The 21,428-nt window shown below is 42.7% G+C and overlaps 1 protein-coding gene and 1 long non-coding RNA gene across 3 annotated transcripts in view; one reads left to right on the plus strand and one right to left on the minus strand.

Moving 5' to 3' along the window:
- Positions 1-21,104, minus strand: part of mitfb (melanocyte inducing transcription factor b) — a 57,236-nt gene extending 36,132 nt beyond the window's left edge. Inside the window, exons 1-2 of one of the 2 annotated variants that reach the window (XM_049462733.1) lie at positions 20,818-21,104; positions 6,237-6,453 (exon numbers count right to left, since the gene is read on the minus strand). In XM_049462733.1, coding sequence (XP_049318690.1) covers positions 6,237-6,453; positions 20,818-20,915 — 315 coding nt within the window. In that variant the 5' untranslated portion in view covers positions 20,916-21,104. The remainder of the gene's footprint in view (positions 1-6,236; positions 6,454-20,817) is intronic. The other variant, XM_049462734.1, reaches the window with a different exon arrangement.
- LOC125780533 (uncharacterized) lies at positions 5,783-6,244 on the plus strand. The gene is made up of 3 exons (XR_007423766.1): positions 5,783-5,859; positions 5,941-5,988; positions 6,196-6,244. It is a non-coding gene; the product is annotated as an uncharacterized LOC125780533 (long non-coding RNA).
- Positions 21,105-21,428: the final 324 nt, after the last annotated feature.

Genomic DNA, 21,428 nt, shown 5'->3' on the forward strand with positions numbered 1-21,428 from the left:
ACTTACATGAAGCTGGAAAGGGTTAAAAAAGTATCTCTAAAATATGTCCACGGTAAGACAGAGGCTCTACAAATGGAGAAAGTTCAGCACTGTTGCTGCTATTCTCTCTAGGCGTGATAAAGTCCTGTAAAGATGACTGCAAGAGCACAGCGCAGAATGATCAATGAGGTGAGGAAGAATCCTAGAGTGTCAGCTGAAGACTGAATACAGAAATCTCTGGCACATGCTCACATTTTTGTTAACAAATCTACAATAAGAAAAACATTAAAAAAAGAATGGAGTTTATGGGAGGACACCACGGAGGAGGACACTGCTGTACAAAAAAACATTGCTGCACATTTGAAGTTTGTTAATGAGAACCTGGATGTTCCACAGCAGTACTGGATAAATATACTGTGGACAGATGAACCTAAAATTGAGTTGTTTGGAAGGAAAACACACATCGCAATGTGTGGAGGAAAACAAATGCACAGCACACCATCATCAAAACCTCATCCCAGCTGTGAAACATGGTGGAGGGGGCATCGTGGTTTGGGGCTGCTTTGCTTTGCTGCCTCAGGGTCTGGACGGATTTTGCCGACATCAACAGAAAAATGAATTCCCAAGTTTACCAAGAAATTTAGCAGGAAAACTAAAGACCATCTGTCCTCCAACTGAAGCTCAACAGAGGACGGATGATGCAACAGAACAACGACCCAAAACATAGAAGTAAATCAACAACCGAACGACTTCAACAGAATAAAATAAATAAATCCTCCTTCTGGAGAGTCCTGACCTCCTGAACCCAACTGAGATGCTGCAGCATCATGACCTCAAGAGAGAGATTCACACCAGATATCCCATAATATTATAGCTGAACTGAAACAGTTTAGTGAAGAGGAATGATCCAGAATTCCTCCTGACCGTTCTGCAGGTCTGATCTGCAGCTACAGGAAACCATTGGTTGAGGTTTTTGCTGCTAAAGGAGGATCAACCAGTTATTAAATACAAAGATTCACATACTTTACCTCCTCACTGTTAGTGCTGGGCGATAAAATGATATCGATAGTTATCGAGGAAATTATATATCGTGATAACTATGATAAGCTGGACGATAGGATTCGATAAACTTTATTTTCTATTTCCCGTTTAAGTAGCGCTGTGAACAGGTGCAGCACGCGATCAAACAGCTGAACTGCATCACAGCTGCTCGGTGAGGTTAGCTTCTCTGATCGTCTCCGGTTCAGAGTTAGCGATGTTTAAGGTGTAAGCGGGATCTGTATAATCTGTCATCATTAGCTAAGCTGCCTTCTCTGCTTTTTACAATCTAATAAACTAATGGGTAACGCACGTTAGCCGTGTTAATCCACTTTCCGTGTAAATTAACATTAACTTCAGCGCGAGTGAGGGGTTAGTTTTTAGTTTTTAACAGATAGAGTCTGTTGTTCTGGATATTTTACTAAATACAGAAGATTATATAATCTGTGTAGCTGTATTTAAACAAGCTAAACGTTGCTGTTACTGAACTGGATGAGTTTTAAATACACGTGTTTGGTAATGTAAGTCTAGTCTACTGAAAGCTTACAGTAATGTATAAATAGTAGTTTATAATAGTAGTATAAATCTGTACTGCAGTAGAAGTGGATCATTTCAGAAACTCGACTTTATTCCTCCCACCTCAATGACAGTGTCATGGTCAGAACAGAATAGCAGACAAGCGCAGATACTGATAAAAACAAAATGTGTTTATTATGATAATAAACAGATGAAATCAGGGTCGATACAAAAACAAGGGTGATCACCAGTAGACAGAGCAATGAAGACAAAACCATACCATAAACGAGAGACAGTCCAGAGTTCATACACAAGCAATCCAGTATCAGAGGTAATCCAAGAGGCAGTAGTGAAAGCACAGTCCAGGTCATACACAAACAATCCAATATCAAAGGCAGAGGCAAGAATCGGCGTCGAGTAAACAAAAGCAAGGTCATACACAAAGTAACTGAGACAAGAGATAAGTAACGCTTTGTATGAGGATAACCTACAATACGCGGCGATGAAGTCTGTTTGGCGTGCACCTTTATAGTGCCAGTAATCAGTATTCGGGGCTTCCTGGTGGAAGCAGGTGAGGTGTCACGTGATCAGGTGAGTGCGTGATGTCAGCGGGTGGTGCATTCTGGGTAGTGTAGTTGTTAACCTGAGAACCTCCGTTAGAGCTGGGTGTGGAAGGGACAGAGGAGCTAACAGCACCAGACGTGACAGACAGGTCATTTTAAATATTTAAATGTTAGCATAATTTAAATGCAACAAAACCTAAAGGCTATTATTTTAATAAACATTAGCAGTAAATAATCTCAAAATAACAACAAATATAAAATAGAAAAACAGTAAAACATATGTAATACATACTTTTTATATGACCAAAATTTATTAGACTAAAACTAGACTAAAATGTGACTTAAACTATTATACATTTTAGTCAAAAGACTAAGACTAAAACTATATGAAAATAAAGCACTGTGATATACTCTTGTATTTTTCTTTATGTAGTTGCCAGCATTCAGGGAGGGGAATGATCCCTTGATTGTCACGTCTGGTGCTGTTAGCTCCTCTGTCCCTTCCACACCCAGCTCTAACGGAGGTTCTCAGGTCAACAACTACATTACCCAGAATGCACCACCCGCTGACATCACGCACTCACCTGATCACGTGACACCTCACCTGCTTCCTCCAGGAAGTCCTGAATACTGATTACTGGCACTATAAAAGAGCACTCCACACAAACACCCACGCCGCGTATTGTAGGTTCTCCTCATTACAAAGCGTTCTATATCTCTTGTCTCAGTTTATCTCGTGTTTGACCTTGCCTTTGTTTTCTCGACGCCGATTATTGCCTTTGCCTCTGATATTGGATTGCTTGTGTATTACCTGGACTGTGTTTTCACTACTGCCTCTTGGATTACCTCTGATATTGGATATCTCGTGTATGAACTCTGGACTGTCTCTCGTTTATGGTATGGTTTTGTCTTCATTGCTCTGGTTTCTGGTGATCAACTGTTTTCTGTATCAACCACGTATTACATCTGTTTATTTTTATAATAAACATATATTTTTATCAGTATCTGCACGTGTCTGCAATTCTGTGCTCATCATGACATTGATTAAATATAATTTTATTAAAAATCCAAGTGCTATTGCTATTTAATTTAAACAGACAAATAATGTAAAGGGTCCGGACCCTAGTGTCTGTCCACAAGGCTCTGAGCTGCTAGTGATTTTAGACATAACTCCCTTATTCTGTCACTTATGAGTAAAGAGAAAGCTTTAAGTGTAACAGAAAGTGATTTGATTTATATCGTGATACATATCGATATCGGCTGATATGGAAAAGTATATCGTGATAAGATTTTTTTCCATATCGCCCAGCCCTACTCACTGTGAATGTTGTGTTCAATAAAACCATGCAGACTGTTTTAGTTTAATCAGACTGTGTTTGTCTATTGTTGTGATTTAGATGAAGATCAGAACACATTTAATCACCAATTTATGCAGAAATCCATGTATAATCCCAAAGGATTCACATACTTTTTCCTGCAATTATAATTACAAGTATAGGTATAGCTATAACTACAGGTACTGGTATAGTTATGGATATAGTTCTAAGTACAGATATAGTTATAGTTACAGTTATAGTTTTCTATAGGTATAGTTACAGTTTAGATTATAAAGCAGTAACTGTAAAAAAAACTATTATAATTGATAATCTGAACAGAATCAAAGATCTTACCGATGTGTTTGAGCTGTTTGCGATATTTTGGCCGGGTCAGTGGGTGGTAATAGTGTAAATCCAGCAGGTCGGAGAATCAGAACCAAGTGAGGAGACGAAGCTCTGAGACCAGAACTCAGAGAACCAGCCAATAGGATTAAAGAGTCCGGAATTCACCCATAATCCCCCCCAACTTTTCGCTCTACCTCTCTCTCTCTCCCCAGCCTCGCTCTACCTCTCTGTCTCTCTGTCTCTCTCTCTGTCTGTCTCTCTGCCCAGCCTCGCTCTACCTCTGTCTCTGTCACTCTCTCTCTCCCAACAGGAAGAGTAGAGGAACAGTATAGCTGCCGGCTATACTCCAATCAAGAACCAACAGTTCAAAGAAGGCTACAACCGACTTTAAACCTTCTTTGAAAGGTAAAGTGAAGCAGGTGAAGCGAATGAAGGTAAAGCGGGTGAATAAGGTGAAGCGGGTGAAGCAGGTGAAGCAGGTGAAGCTGGTGAATCAGGTGAAGCGGGTAAAGCAGGTGAAGCAGGTGAAGCGGGTGAAGTAGGTGAAGCAGGTGAAGCTGGTGAATCAGGTGAAGCGGGTAAAGCAGGTGAAGCGGGTGAAGTAGGTGAAGCAGGTGAAGCAGGAGAAGCGAATGAAGGTAAAGTGGGTAAAGCAGGTGAAGCAGGTGAAGTAGGTGAAGGTGAAGTGGGTTAAGCAGGTGAAGCAGGTGAAATGGGTGAAGTAGGAGAAGGTAAAGCGGGTTAAGCAGGTGAAGCAGGTAAGGCGGGTGAAGCAGGTGAAGGGAGTGAAGTAGGTGAAGGTGAAGTGGGTTAAGCAGGTGAAGCAGGTGAAACGGGTGAAGTTGGTGAAGTAGGTGAAGCGGGAGAAGCGAATGAAGGTAAAGCGTGTGAAGCAGGTGAAGTAGGTGAAACGGGTGAAGTAGGAGAAGGTAAAGTGGGTAAAGCAGGTGAAGCAGGTAAGGCGGGTGAAGCAGGTGAAGGGAGTGAAGTAGGTGAAGGTGAAGTGGGTTAAGCAGGTGAAGCAGGTGAAACGGGTGAAGTTGGTGAAGGTAAAGCGGGTTAAGCAGGTGAAGCAGGTAAGGCGGGTGAAGCAGGTGAAGCGGGTGAAGTAGGTGAAGGTGAAGCGGGTAAAGCAGGTGAAGCACGTGAAACGGGTGAGGTAGGTGAAGGTAAAGCGGGTGAAGCAGGTGAAGCAGGTGAAGCGGGTAAAGCAGGTGAAGTAGGTGAAACGGGTGAGGTAGGTGAAGGTAAAGCGGGTAAAGCAGGTGAAGCGGGTGAAATAGGTGAAGGTGAAGCGGATAAAGCAGGTGAAGCAGGTGAAGTAGGTGAAGGTGAAGCGGATAAAGCAGGTGAAGCGGGTGAAGTAGGTGAAGGTGAAGTGGGTGAAGTAGGTGAAGGTAAAGCGGGTAAAGCAGGTGAAGCAGGTGAAGCGGGTGAAGTAGGTGAAGGTAAAGCGGGTAAAGCAGGTGAAGCAGGTGAAGGTAAAGCAGGTGAAGCGGGTGAAGTAGGTGAAGGTAAAGCGTGTAAAGCAGGTGAAGCAGGTGAAGATAAAGCAGGTGAAGCAGGTGAAGGTAAAGCAGGTGAAGCAGGTGAAGGTAAAGCAGGTGAAGCAGGTGAAGGTAAAGCAGGTGAAGCAGGTGAAGGTAAAGCGGGTAAAGCAGGGGAAGCAGGTGAAGGTAAAGCAGGTGAAGCAGGTGAAGGTAAAGCGGGTAAAGCAGGTGAAGCAGGTGAAGGTAAAGCGGGTGAAGTAGGTGAAGGTAAAGCAGATGAAGCAGGTGAAGCGGGTGAAGGTAAAGCAGATGAAGCAGGTGAAGCGGGTGAAGTAGGTGAAGGTAAAGCAGATGAAGCAGGTGAAGCGGGTGAAGGTAAAGCAGATGAAGCAGGTGAAGCGGGTGAAGTAGGTGAAGGTAAAGCAGGTGAAGCAGGTGAAGGTAAAGCGTGTAAAGCAGGTGAAGCAGGTGAAGATAAAGCAGGTGAAGCAGGTGAAGGTAAAGCAGGTGAAGCAGGTGAAGGTAAAGCAGGTGAAGCAGGTGAAGGTAAAGCAGGTGAAGCAGGTGAAGGTAAAGCAGGTGAAGCGGGTGAAGGTAAAGCAGGTGAAGCAGGTGAAGCAGGTGAAGGTAAAGCAGATGAAGCAGGTGAAGGTAAAGCAGGTGAAGCGGGTGAAGGTAAAGCAGATGAAGCAGGTGAAGGTAAAGCAGGTGAAGCAGGTGAAGGTAAAGCAGGTGAAGCAGGTGAAGGTAAAGCAGGTGAAGCGGGTGAAGTAGGTGAAGGTAAAGCAGATGAAGCAGGTGAAGCAGGTGAAGGTAAAGCAGATGAAGCAGGTGAAGCAGGTGAAGGTAAAGCAGATGAAGCAGGTGAAGTAGGTGAAGGTAAAGCAGATGAAGCAGGTGAAGCAGGTGAAGGTAAAGCAGATGAAGCAGGTGAAGCGGGTGAAGTAGGTGAAGGTAAAGCAGATGAAGCAGGTGAAGGACGGACTTACCCTCAGCACCTCCATGGGCACGTGTGTGGCAGTGGGCATGGTGTTGACGTTGATGGCAGCGCTGTGGGCGGGGACTTGGTGGGCGTAGGGCGGGTCCTGCCGGCGCTGTTGCTCCTCCCTCCGCTCCTCCTCCTCCAACTGCTCCCGCATCAACTGCTGCCTAAGCAATGTCCTCGAACCCACCGCCGACCGACTCGCCCCATGATCAACCGGACTACTGAGAGACAGACAGACAGAGAGACAGAGTGAGAGAGAGAGAGAGAGAGAGACAGACAGAGAGACAGAGACAGATAGAGAGAGAGTTAAAGAGAAACAGAGACAGAGAGAGAGAGAAACAGAGAGACAGACAGAAAGAGAGACAGAGAGAGACAGAGAGACAGACAGAAAGAGAGAGAGAGACAGAGAGACAGTTAGTTGCTAAATAAGTGAATTACTGAGTTGGGTTGGAATCAGTATTTAAATGAATTATAGTTTTTATTTCTGTAATATTTCTGCTGGCAGCTTTTTAACGAGTCTCACGTCTAAATATAGTTTCCTCAGGGTTCACAGGAACATCTCAGCAGGAACTGATTAATTATGCATAATTTTTTATCACTGTCCAATTTAATTAGCTTATTTTGGTTTATTATTATTATTATTATTATTATTATTATTATTATTATTATTATTAAGAACACAGTAAATACACAATATATAAACTGGGGGACGGGAGTGGACAATGTAACAGTATATCATCCATACTGTGATACGGTTATACGTTTATATTTTCAAATCCTTTACACCAACCGCACCTTCACTACTACACCTTCACCCCAGTGACCCCTCTGTGCCCAACCCCATCAAGCTTTTACCAGAACATCCTGCAACCACGTCTCCAACCGCACCTTCATGCCCAGCATGGTTTTTAAAAAGGCCATTCTGGCCCTCTCTCAGAAATGCCCTGAGTTAAAAAGATCAGATCAGATGTAATTTAATTCATTCTGATGTTTCATCGCCACCTTTAGATCAGTCAGAGCAGGATCTGCCGCATCCTCCTTCCTGCTCACTTTCGGCTGAGTTAGCAAACTTTATGCTCCAGACGGAACTCCGGAGCTCCGGCCGTCTCTGAGCCGCCGATCCTTTTGATGAAGCCGCCGCCGGACCACCGCCCCACCGCCCCACCGCCCCACACACCCACCACCCCCAGCTGGACCGCCGGCCAATCCAGCTGTGCAGTAATCGCACTGATTAGCCCAGCTGCCTCGGGATAATGGGGCCAGAGCCTGAGAGCACTGAGGGTTTACACATTCTCCAGATCACTGCCATCCCTAATACCATCCTACTGTTTACACACCGCCCAGCAGACCTCCACCAGGGGTCAGTCTGTATCACAGTGACCTTATTCACCACTACAGACCACACTGACCTTCACTACAGACCACACTGACCTCCACTAAAGACCACACTGACCTCCACTACAGACCACACTGACCTTCACTACAGACCACACTGACCTCCACTACAGACCACACTGACCTCCACTACAGACCACACTGACCTCCACTAAAGACCACACTGACCTCCACTACAGACCACACTGACCTCCACTACAGACCACACTGACCTCCACTACAGACCACACTGACCTTCACTACAGACCACACTGACCTCCACTACAGACCACACTGACCTCCACTACAGACCACACTGACCTCCACTACAGACCACACTGACCTCCACTACAGACCACACTGACCTTCACTACAGACCACACTGACCTCCACTACAGACCACACTGACCTCCACTACAGACCACACTGACCTCCACTACAGACCACACTGACCTTCACTACAGACCACACTGACCTCCACTACAGACCACACTGACCTTCACTACAGACCACACTGACCTCCACTAAAGACCACACTGACCTTCACTACAGACCACACTGACCTTCACTACAGACCACACTGACCTCCACTACAGACCACACTGACCTTCACTACAGACCACACTGACCTCCACTACAGACCACACTGACCTTCACTACAGACCACACTTACCTCCACTACAGACCACACTGACCTTCACTACAGACCACACTGACCTCCACTACAGACCACACTGACCTCCACTACAGACCACACTGACCTCCACTACAGACCACACTGACCTCCACTAAAGACCACACTGACCTCCACTACGAAGCCAGGGGTCAGTCTGTATCACAGCAGACCATCATCAGAACCACCAACCTGACCCACACCTTCATTGGGGGGGAGAAACACAATCAGATGTCATACAGTACAGTATTAGTATTTAGTTTAGTGCCATAATGTGTAGCTCAGTGTAATTCAGTACAAATTTGGGAGAATAAGCACCAGAAACTCTTGATCTGCTGTAGCACTAAGATCTCCTTTCACTAGAACCAATGGGCGGAGCCCAACTCCTGAAAAACATCCCCACCCATTATCATAATCATAATTATCCCCCCTCAGCCAAACTTTATACTCGGCTCAATCCAGTCAGACAAGACACTGTTCTGCTGATAACCGGCAAACCCAGACTCATACCCAACACTTACACAAACATACAAACATTCAGAATAAGGAAACAACTATATCTGATAAAGATGTGATGATAATGTAGACATAACGGTAATGTAGAGATGTGATGATAATGTAGTGATAAAGGTAATGTAGAGATGTGATGATAATGTAGTGATAAAGGTAATGTAAAGATGTGATGATGATGGTAAAGGTAATGTAGAGATGTAATGATGATGATAAAGGTAATGTAGAGATGTGATGATGATGATAAAGGTAATGTAAAGATGTGATGATGATGATGATGATGATAAAGGTAATGTAGAGATGTGATGATGATGATAAAGGTAATGTAAAGATGTGATGATGATGATGATGATAAAGGTAATGTAAAGATGTGATGATTATAAAGGTAATGTAGAGATGTGATGATGATGATGATGATAAAGGTAATGTAGAGATGTGATGATGATGGTAAAGGTAATGTAGAGATGTGATGATGATGGTAAAGGTAATGTAGAGATGTGATGATAATGATAACGTGGTGGTTGTGAGAGCGGCGGCGATGTGATCTTACCTCCTCTCGTTGGTCATTAATCTGCAGTGTTAAACTTTACTCCACATCCGCCGGTTTTATGAGAGCGGTGATGCTGCAGGGAGTCGGCCGGTCCTCCCCCGGCTCTGACCGGAGCTGAGCGAGAGTGTGCGAGTGTGAGTGACGGTGAACAAGTGTGAGTGAGCAGCTGGGAGTGAGGCTGGGTGTGAGACGCGTCACTCTGCTCTGAATTCAGCAATCCTGTTTCAGAGAAGATCAGAGCGAGATAACAAAGCTAAATCTGTCCGCGGTGAGAACACGTCACCAACACCGACAGCGGCACCACGCCACGCCCCTACACCGTCACACTGTACACTATACATACTGCATATACACTGTACACTATAGATACTGCTTATACACTGTACACTATAGATACTGCTTATACACTGTCCACTATACATACCGCATACACACTGTACACTATACATAGTGCATACTCAATGTACACTATACATACTGCTTATACACCGTACACCAGTGGCGATTGCTCTAAGACTGCAAGGGAAGCTCAGCTTCCCCTAAAATGTAAAAAAATAGGTGATTAAATATATACTGTTGTGTGTACATGTCACTGATTAAATATGCGCTACACCGCGCTGAACTTAGTTCAGAATCAGCTTCTTATCACTGGTAATGCCGCGGCTCTCCTCTCACTCATTCCCGCAGCTTCACAGCGCTGCTTTAAACAGTGCACAGACTTCAATAGCGGAGCAAAGCGCGCGGCCAAACCAGACGAGTCATTGGATAAACGCTGGGCTTTGTCCCGCCCATCAGACGCTCAGCGTCTCTGGGGGTCTATGGAGCAGTGGGCTGGCCTCGGCCGGCCCGGACGCTCAGCTTCTGCATGATGATTGGATGATCTGTCTGAGGCGGAGTCCCTTTTTGATTGACAGCAAAATGAGCGAATCAGCGATCTTTTAGTGTTAAACTCCATGATGGGAGCATTTTCATTCTGTTCTGAGTTGAACCTTCGATTTCCTAATCCTTATAGCGGCATTTTCTTTATTAAAAACGACTAGCGACAAATCCAGCTTCTATTTCTGGTGCTTTTCTGCAGCTGCTTGTGTTTGGAGACTGACTTCTATCACTCTTTCTGACTTCTATCACTCTTTCTGACTTCTGTCACTCTTTCTGACTTCTATCACTCTTTCTGACTTCTATCACTCTTTCTGACTTCTATCACTCTTTCTGACTTCTATCACTCTTTCTGACTTCTGTCACTCTTTCTGACTTCTATCACTCTTTCTGACTTCTATCACTCTTTCTGACTTCTGTCACTCTTTCTGACTTCTATCACTCTTTCTGACTTCTATCACTCTTTCTGATTTCTGTCACTCTTTCTGACTTCTATCACTCTTTCTGACTTCTATCACTCTTTCTGACTTCTGTCACTCTTTCTGACTTCTATCACTCTTTCTGACTTCTATCACTCTTTCTGACTTCTATCACTCTTTCTGACTTCTGTCACTCTTTCTGACTTCTATCACTCTTTCTGACTTCTGTCACTCTTTCTGACTTCTATCACTCTTTCTGACTTCTGTCACTCTTTCTGACTTCTATCACTCTTTCTGACTTCTGTCACTCTTTCTGACTTCTATCACTCTTTCTGACTTCTATCACTCTTTCTGACTTCTATCACTCTTTCTGATTTCTGTCACTCTTTCTGACTTCTGTCACTCTTTCTGACTTCTGTCTCTCTTTCTGACTTCTATCACTCTTTCTGACTTCTATCACTCTTTCTGACTTCTGTCACTCTTTCTGACTTCTATCACTCTTTCTGACTTCTGTCACTCTTTCTGACTTCTATCACTCTTTCTGACTTCTATCACTCTTTCTGATTTCTGTCACTCTTTCTGACTTCTGTCACTCTTTCTGACTTCTATCACTCTTTCTGACTTCTGTCACTCTTTCTGACTTCTATCACTCTTTCTGACTTCTATCACTCTTTCTGACTTCTGTCTCTCTTTCTGACTTCTATCACTCTTTCTGACTTCTGTCTCTCTTTCTGACTTCTATCACTCTTTCTGACTTCTATCACTCTTTCTGACTTCTATCACTCTTTCTGACTTCTATCACTCTTTCTGACTTCTGTCTCTCTTTCTGACTTCTATCACTCTTTCTGACTTCTATCACTCTTTCTGACTTCTATCACTCTTTCTGACTTCTATCACTCTTTCTGATTTCTGTCACTCTTTCTGACTTCTGTCACTCTTTCTGACTTCTATCACTCTTTCTGACTTCTGTCACTCTTTCTGACTTCTATCACTCTTTCTGACTTCTATCACTCTTTCTGACTTCTGTCTCTCTTTCTGACTTCTATCACTCTTTCTGACTTCTGTCTCTCTTTCTGACTTCTATCACTCTTTCTGACTTCTATCACTCTTTCTGACTTCTATCACTCTTTCTGACTTCTATCACTCTTTCTGACTTCTGTCTCTCTTTCTGACTTCTATCACTCTTTCTGACTTCTATCACTCTTTCTGACTTCTGTCTCTCTTTCTGACTTCTATCACTCTTTCTGACTTCTATCACTCTTCTCTATTGCAGTTTCTGTCCAGCGGGTGCTGCTCAGCCCCTCCACCGTCACAAAGCACTCACAGACGGACACACTTCACACTAGCCTCGCTCCAGTCCCTATAGCTAGGTAGCAAGCTGAACATAATATCAGACAGTTTTAATGTTGTGGACGGATTTTGGAGAAGCCATTTGATAGTCTTCCTTACCAAGAAAAAACTTCGAGTTAAACAGCAGGACAGATCAACTGCTCAGATTAATTTGGTGTAAAAGGTGGGAAAAGTAACAGGTATTTTCAGCTGCTCTGGTTTGATAAAGTGAGCTGGCTGACTGGAAGTGCTGTAACAAATAAAATGTACTGATGGCCATTCCTCTTGATGAAACTATCTCAGGACATAAATGAACAGGGGCCAGTAGTAAGTATTGTGTTATTATTAAAAATAATTTAAATAATTTACATTAATAAAGGGATTATTCAAGGAAATTAAAACTGTCCAAAAAGGAAATAAATTTACCAGCATTTTTTCCTTCACCAACTTTAAAGATTTTGCGTAATGTTTTTTTTACTGATCATTTTATGTTTATTCATGTCATAGTGTCTTTTTTTGTATCTCAGATAATCTCAGGGAGAGTAGAATTTACGTAGAAATAAAACTACATATGTTAAGATGTAGGCCGAAATTGAGCTTCCACTCCTTGAAAGACCAGCATCCGCCACTGCTGTACACTATACATACTAGGGCTGGGGCGACGCGTCGACATAATCGACGTCATCGATTACAAAAATACATCGATTTGCATAACGTGCGTCGGCGCGTCGTAAACATGGCGGCGCCTGTGGAGAGCATTAGAGGTTAGATCGGGCCCAAAAATTCCAACTGGCTGTTTTCGGGCTGTTTTAATGAGCGAAATATGATCAGAATTATGTTAATTAACACGGTAACATAGAAGCATAGAACTATTATTTAATTAAAATGATTTTTAAGAACAGCTAAACACAGTTCTGCAAGTCAAACGCGGAGGAGTTCACGTGCGAGAGACACAGAGAGAGAGAGAGAGAGAGAGAGAGCTACTCACAGGTGAAGGTTCTCTTTGATCTCCTCGTGCTCATATTCTAGTCCAATTCATAATTCTGCAGCTCCCTCAGTGTTTTCTGCCGTATTTTGCGGCTAGCGCGAGCGCTTACAACTGACACCGCGGACCGCGAGGTGCCGCCGCGTTTGTGCCGAATCCGACTCTCTGCTGAATCTGACTCCCGCTTCGCGGACAGAATCGGCACAACACCCCCGCTGTAGAACTGCGGTAGTGAAAACAGCGCTTATAAATAAATTAGTTTAGTTTCACTTTCAGTTTTCGTTATTTTTTTTTTTAAATAAAAATATAATTAAAAAACAGACGCCTACATCTCGGACTATTTTCTGGAGCCCGGGTCGGATTTACGGGCGGGCCTCGGGTCATGTCGGGTTCGGGCAGAGAATCTAAGCTCTAGAGAGCTTGGACCCAGGAGAGCAATCTCCAGCTACAAAAAAACGCCAGCGGGCATCTAAAGTTTGGGAGCATTTCACGCAAAAGGGCAACAATGTGGTCCTCTGCCATACGTGCAAAAGGAGCACTTGAAGCGCAAACATCCAGGAGCACTATGTCAACAGGGTCACACAGTAAGTTACCGTTTACATCAGGGTCTCCGCGGGTGTCCTTAAAAAGACTTAAGGCTGTCTACCAAAGGTTTTAAACCTGCCACAGGCAGAAATTATACATTTTTGGTTTATATTTGTGCATGGCATTTCACAGTTTCCAGAAACAGTAGCATTATTCATAAGTTCAGGTGTTTAGCTAAGCTAGCTGCCTTAAGTTATTTTAGCTAGCGCCGTCGGCGCTGCGGTGTCACACCGTTTTCTGTCACCGTCGGAATTTTGTGACCAGTGCTCACGGTTATGAGCGTTCATTGGCAAAACGGAAGCTTTCTATACCTACACCTTACCCTCAGCCCTAAACTGAACCGTTTTGGCCAGTCGGGGTAAACATTAGAAACGAACACGTTTCGAATCGGCCAGTGCACCGGTCTGCTGAGAACTACTTGCCAGTGGTCACAAAATCTAGCGGTCACAGAAAACAGTGCAACACACGGTTGTGGTGTATGGGAGCTTATCCATTTTTAGCGTTATAGATCTAAACAACGTGCTGTACATGTAAGTGATTATAAGTGTGGGGTTTGGTTTAGTAGGCTTGTGTTGTTGTTGTTGTTGTTGTTGTTGTTGTTGTTGTTATTATATATAAATATAGTAATTTATCGTTTGCTTTAAAACGTAAAATAATTATTTAAATATGTTTCTCAATGAATAGATTAGTCGACTAATCGAAAAAAATAATCGTTAGAATAATCGTTTAAAAAATAATCGTTAGGGACAGCCCTAATACATACAGCATACACACTGTACACTATACATACAGCATACACACTGTACACTATACATACCGCATACACACTGTACACTATACATACCGCATACACACTGTACACTATACATACAGCATACACACTGTACACTATACATACCGCATACACACTGTACACTATACATACCGCATACACACTGTACACTATACATACCGCATACACACTGTACACTATACATACCGCATACACACTGTACACTATACATACCGCATACACACTGTACACTATACATACCGCATACACACTGTACACTATACATACAGCATACACACTGTACACTATACATACCGCATACACACTGTACACTATACATACCGCATACACACTGTACACTATACATACCGCATACACACTGTACACTATACATACCGCATACACACTGTACACTATACATACCGCATACACACTGTACACTATACATACCGCATACACACTGTACACTATACATACAGCATACACACTGTACACTATACATACCGCATACACACTGTACACTATACATACCGCATACACACTGTACACTATACATACAGCATACACACTGTACACTATACATACAGCATACACACTGTACACTATACATACCGCATACACACTGTACACTATACATACCGCATACACACTGTACACTATACATACCGCATACACACTGTACACTATACATACAGCATACACACTGTACACTATACATACCGCATACACACTGTACACTATACATACAGCATACACACAGTACACTATACATACTGTACACACCACCCCAAATGTTACAAGAAGATTTTTATAAGATTTAAAAAATTATAACAAAACAATACAGTACAATTTATCGCCACTCAACTTTACTGAAGTATCGCTTTAAGAAAACAGGAAGAGTAAAATGTGACTCAGTACATGATCCGCCTAAAAATACACCCCCGACACCCGCCCCACTCAGACCATTACACCACCCCCCCCACCTCACCAACACCGTCACCACATTCACACAACATAAACATATAACACATAACACTTAAACACACTGCATTACCTAAACACTATACATACACACAGTGATATGGTGTTTATAATTTTGGTTATATAGTGTATATCTGTTTAGTTATATAGCATATATTTGTTTAGTTATATAGTGTATATACTTTTGGTTGAAGGACTAGAGGGTGTCTAAAACACTAAACACCAGCAGGTGCGGAGCTGCATGGGAGGGGTTTCTGATAAAGTGGCCTGGGTGTTAGTTGTCTAGTACTGAGAAGAACGTACAATTCATTCCATCAACCAAACCTACAACTTATCACTATGCAGAATTTCCCATGAGGTATTAACATACCTGTAACATATCATCATCATCAGAAATGATGACGTGCTATATGATAATATACGTTTTTTTTCATACAGTCTGATTTCAATAAATAAATCATAACAATATGAGATATACAGAGTATCATATAGCATGACACAGATTACTCTATATATTCTTATATATTCAATATATTCTACATACACTACACTCTACATACTATATGCACTATGTAGTATTCACACTGTATGCTAAACCCAGTAAAAATACACTACACTCTACAAATGCTACATATGTACACAGTGTGTAGCAAAGGACTAATACTATATATTTTTCAGTATGTACATATAATACTTGATGTGCATATATATATATATATATATATATATATATATATATATATATATATATAAAGCAATGCAATTTTATACACAGCAGTGTATAGTTATGTTGACAGGGTGTAACATAGTTTTTAGAGCAGTGTATAGTTCTGTATATATGGTGTTATATATAGTTTATAGAGCAGTGTATAGTTCTGTATACAGGGTATTATGTAGAGTAACGAGTATAGAGTATTGGGTATAGAGTATACAGAGTAAAACCGGGTAAACAGTACAGCTCTGACCTCTGCATGAGTATAAGCAACACATTAAATCTAATTTAAGTCTGAGTTATGAGACACATTTAGAGCGGGCGGAGTTTATGTGGGAGAGTATGTTTGGTTCTCCTGAACAGAAACAAAAACTTTGCCCTTACAAATATTTTTATACTGCTGTTGGTAAAATATTACTAACTACCTTTCTTTGTTAATCTTCTCATTCTTACTAAATTGAATTAAATCTTAAACTCAGACCCACTGCAGTGTCCTGTTCTAACAGTGCAGAATGCAGAACTGTGAGTAAGTTTGAACATGTGATGAAATGTTACTCATCAGACTGACTGTAATAGTTCTGATTAGCTGTTTACATATCTGCCACATTACACTCATTCACTAGAAAAAACACACCCAGATCACTGCAAACTCAGCTTACAGTTCCGTCTGTGGCAGATATGCAAATGATTACAGACATGGTCTGATAAGATATTAACTTTAACCACAAGAGGGCGTAAAAGTGCTTCTCCCACTGCTCTACTAAAAAAGCTCTCCTGCTGGGTAGTGTACCTCATGGTGAGAGATCAGGACCTCTGCATATGCCCCTACAGGACACTGACTTTCATTTTGCCCAGTTAACAGACTGCAAGAGGAAGTGCATCACTGGTCTGAGAGAAACAGTATGTTCAACCTGAGTCCTGCCTTTGTCCTGGACTGAAGAGTTCACACCGTAAACTGCTGGAGTGATTAATGATCTGAGGAGCATCTCATACAGTGAGAGTCGGTCACTCCTAGTAGTGATAGGAGGAACACTAACAGTGATCTCAGTGATCTGTGCAGAACATTCTGCAGATACATGTGTTGCTGCTTTCTGTCCTGCAGAACTTCCAGCTGATAGCAGCAATCCAGCATTTATGGAGCAGCTGGGACTCAGCTTCAGCTTCAACCTACAAGTGTAGAGCTACAGGATCTACAGGCCCAGCTGTAGCAACATCTGTGGGTAAATGTGCTGCAGGATCCATTCAGAACCTGTAGAACCTCCGAACCCAACCCTCTCAATCTCATCTTATATACAGCATAGAGGAACCAACAGGTACTAGATCCTCCTTTTAGTTACAGAAAAGTTTTTCACTATAAACTCATGAATAAAGTCAGCTGTTCTGTATATTGGTGCTGCTGCTGTAAATGTCCTCATTGCTCCTCATTTACACCTCATACCGTCTACAGCTGCCCGAGACGCTGCGCTAAATACAGCTCTGTCTGGCACTCAAACACACCGCTTAACTACCGCACCTCCCTCACACCAATACACACCGCTTAACTACCGCACCTCCCTCACACCAATACACACCGCTTAACTACCGCACCTCCCTCACACCAATACACACCGCTTAATTACCGCACCTCCCTCACACCAATACACACCGCTTAACTACCGCACCTCCCTCACACCAATACACACCGCTTAACTACCGCACCTCCCTCACACCAATACACACCGCTTAACTACCGCACCTCCCTCACACCAATACACACCGCTTAACTACCGCACCTCCCTCACACCAATACACACCGCTTAACTACCGCACCTCCCTCACACCAATACACACCGCTTAATTACCGCACCTCCCTCACACCAATACACACCGCTTAACTACCGCACCTCCCTCACACCAATACACACCGCTTAATTACCGCACCTCCCTCACACCAATACACACCGCTTAACTACCGCACCTCCCTCACACCAATACACACCGCTTAACTACCGCACCTCCCTCACACCAATACACACCGCTTAACTACCGCACCTCCCTCACACCAATACACACCGCTTAACTACCGCACCTCCCTCACACCAATACACACCGCTTAACTACCGCATCTCCCTCACACCAATACACACCGCTTAACTACCGCACTTCCCTCACACCAATACACACCGCTTAACTACCGCACCTCCCTCACACCAATACACACCGCTTAACTACCGCACCTCCCTCACACCAATACACACCGCTTAATTACCGCACCTCCCTCACACCAATACACACCGCTTAACTACCGCACCTCCCTCACACCAATACACACCGCTTAACTACCGCACCTCCCTCACACCAATACACACCGCTTAACTACCGCACCTCCCTCACACTGCTCAACTACTGCACCTCCCTCACACCAATACACACAGCTAAACTACCGCACCTCCCATACACCGCTCAACTACCGCACCTCCCTCACACTGCTCAACTACCACCCCTCCCGCACACGACACACACCCCTTATCCCCAGTTTCAGAGGGTCCTGTATTATTAGCAGTGTAAGTGGATGAGCTGCGTGTGCATTTACATGTGTGGGTCAGCAGTGTGTGGAAGACTGCAGTGTTTTCTGGGTGAGTAAAAGTCTGAGCTCTGCGCTGGAGAAGCAGCGCAGTAATCACATCTCAGTAATGAAGAAATTGGTTTAGTTATGAATTGAGTTATAAAGCGAGTCCAGACGGAAAAAACAAAATCAGTTCCAGTTTATCTAGAACCGAGACGGAGACCCGCTGTGGAGAACAGAGCAGCGACTGTGTGCTGACCAGCCTCGTCCAATAAACAATAGCACAGCGTCACTATGGTAACTGAAACCTCACAACTTAACACAACTCCACCAAACTAAACTCTACTAATCTCCACCCAACTCATCCTAACTCCACCCAACTCAACTTCATCCAACTCAACTCTACTCATCTTAACATACCCAACTCAACCAACTCAACTACCAATCAACTTTACTCCAACCAACACAACTCCATCTAACTCAACTCAACACAACTCAACTCCACCCAACACAATATAACTCCACCCAACTCAACTACATAATACTCCTCTATCCTGTTTGGAAACAGTATATCTGTTATCCTGTTAATCTGCTATAATAGATGGTGGGCGGGGTCAGAAAAGGTAAAGCTCCCCCCACAGGCCCCGCCCTCAGCTGAGTCTCGAGTCCAGTCATGTGTCAGGGGTAACAAATCACTGTACAGAATAAAGGAAGTAAATCTAAAACTGAAGGTTGCTCAGCTTTTATCATTTACTGACCAAAAACTACCAGATATTTAAATTCTAAAACATCACTGTAATAAAGTTCTACAGGATTCTTTAATTAAAGGAACAGATCTAAACAGAACTGCTTTAATTCTTCTGACTAAACACTGACTATTAATTTATTATTATAATAATCTCCAACAGAACTACAGAATGATTAATTCATTTATTTTAAAGAAACACACATATATATAATATACAGTTTATCTACAGATCAACAAAGACTAGTTTTTACACAAATTCAGTTATCAAAACACAGTTATCAAAATTTTAATAATACATTTTACATACATATTTTATTAATATATTCAATTGAAAAATATTTAATAATAATTTTATATATATTTCTAAACATCATACTGATATATCTGCATATCAGTGAAAGTGAATATAAATGTATTAAAGTATAAAATCCTCCATCGTTTTATTTTAATATTAAAATGTGTGGAAGACGTGGAGCAGCTCGGCTCTCAGCAGCGACACAACAGCAAATATTAAATATTGACAGATTAAATATTAACTGTGTAAACTTTACACTGTAAAGTGGTGGAGAGAGGAGCTGCTGAAAAACACATTTCAACATACTTTACAATTTACATATTATATTAATCACATTCAGAAAATTAAGTTCTAGAAATATAAGCATAAAAAATATAATCTCAGGGCGAGTGCAGGGCATGCGAGGGTAATACCGTTTACACCAATATTAAATATATATTTTTACGATGTTTTATAAAAATGGTGCTGAATTAGAGTGGTAAACTGAACTGAATGCAGGACGTCTGCAGGTCGTTTCTCTAACGTCTCGCTGTGAGAAACTCTGAAGCTTCATCTACTAAACAAGTGATTTCAGCATTTAGCTGCTAGACACTGGTTTAGCGGTTAGCCTGTTAGCAGTTAGCCTGTTAGCTTTTAGCCTGTTAGCTTTTAGCTAAGTATATAGTGTGTAGTGTGTATATATTGTATGTATATAGAGTGAGTGTTTGTGTTTGTATATAATGTGTATATACAGTGTGTGTGTGTGTGTGTACCTTCTGCTGATTGGCTGGCTCTTTAGCTGGTAGTAAGTTTACAGTGTATAGTGGTATAGAATATTTTGGGTATATAATGTATAGTGTGTATATATTGTGTATATATATATATATATATATATATATATATATATATATATATATATATATATATATATATATATATATATTGTGTATATAGTGTGTGTGTGTGTGTGTGTGTGTGTGTGTAGTGTGTACCTGCTGCTGATTGGCTGGCTCTTTAGCTGGTAGTAAGTTTACAGTGTATAGTGGTATAGAATGTTTTGGGTATATAATGAGTAGTGTGTATGTATTGTGTGTGTATATAGTGTGTGTTTGTGTAGTGTGCACCTGCTGCTGATTGGCTGGCTCTTCAGCTGGTAGTAAGTTTACAGTGTATAGTGGTATCCTGTGTTTTGGGTATATAGTGTGTAGTGTGTATATATTGTGTGTATATAATGTGTGTGTGTAGTGTGTACCTGCTGCTGATTGGCTGGCTCTTCAGCTGGTAGTAGGTTTTGGGTTCTGGGGGAAGCTCCTCCTCATAATCCGCCACGATCCCGGACTCGCCCTGCATCCCGAACTCCCAACAACAACACCTCGTAACTCCAGCTCTGTGCGCGCGGAGTGCCAGCCGCCGTGATGTCAGTCAGCCCCGCTCCGCTCCGCGCGCTCCGCTCGCGCTGCTGTAGTCTGCGGGGGCGCGCGGGGAGCGGCGGATAGCGGGGGAGAGCGCGCTCAAAAACTACAACTCCCATAATGCACCGGCGGCGCGCCCGCAGTATCTGCCCGAGTCAGCATCTATTTTATTGGTCAGCACAGCAGCGGAATCCACCCCGCCCACATCTGCACACTCACTATAAACTCACCATAAACTCACATTAAACACAATATAAACACACTATAAACTCACTATAAACTCACTTTAAACTTAATATAAATTCACTGTATATAAATACAGTATATACATAGTGTAGTTTATTGTTAGTTGTGGTTCAGTGCTGACTCGCTCTCGCCACCAGGTGTCAGTATAAACCAGCGCAGCCCAGTGCACACAGGCCCCGCCCACAACCCAGCCAATATTTCTGAG

This window comes from Astyanax mexicanus, chromosome 13 (genome assembly GCF_023375975.1).
Source record: "Astyanax mexicanus isolate ESR-SI-001 chromosome 13, AstMex3_surface, whole genome shotgun sequence".
Lineage (NCBI taxonomy): Eukaryota > Metazoa > Chordata > Actinopteri > Characiformes > Acestrorhamphidae > Astyanax > Astyanax mexicanus.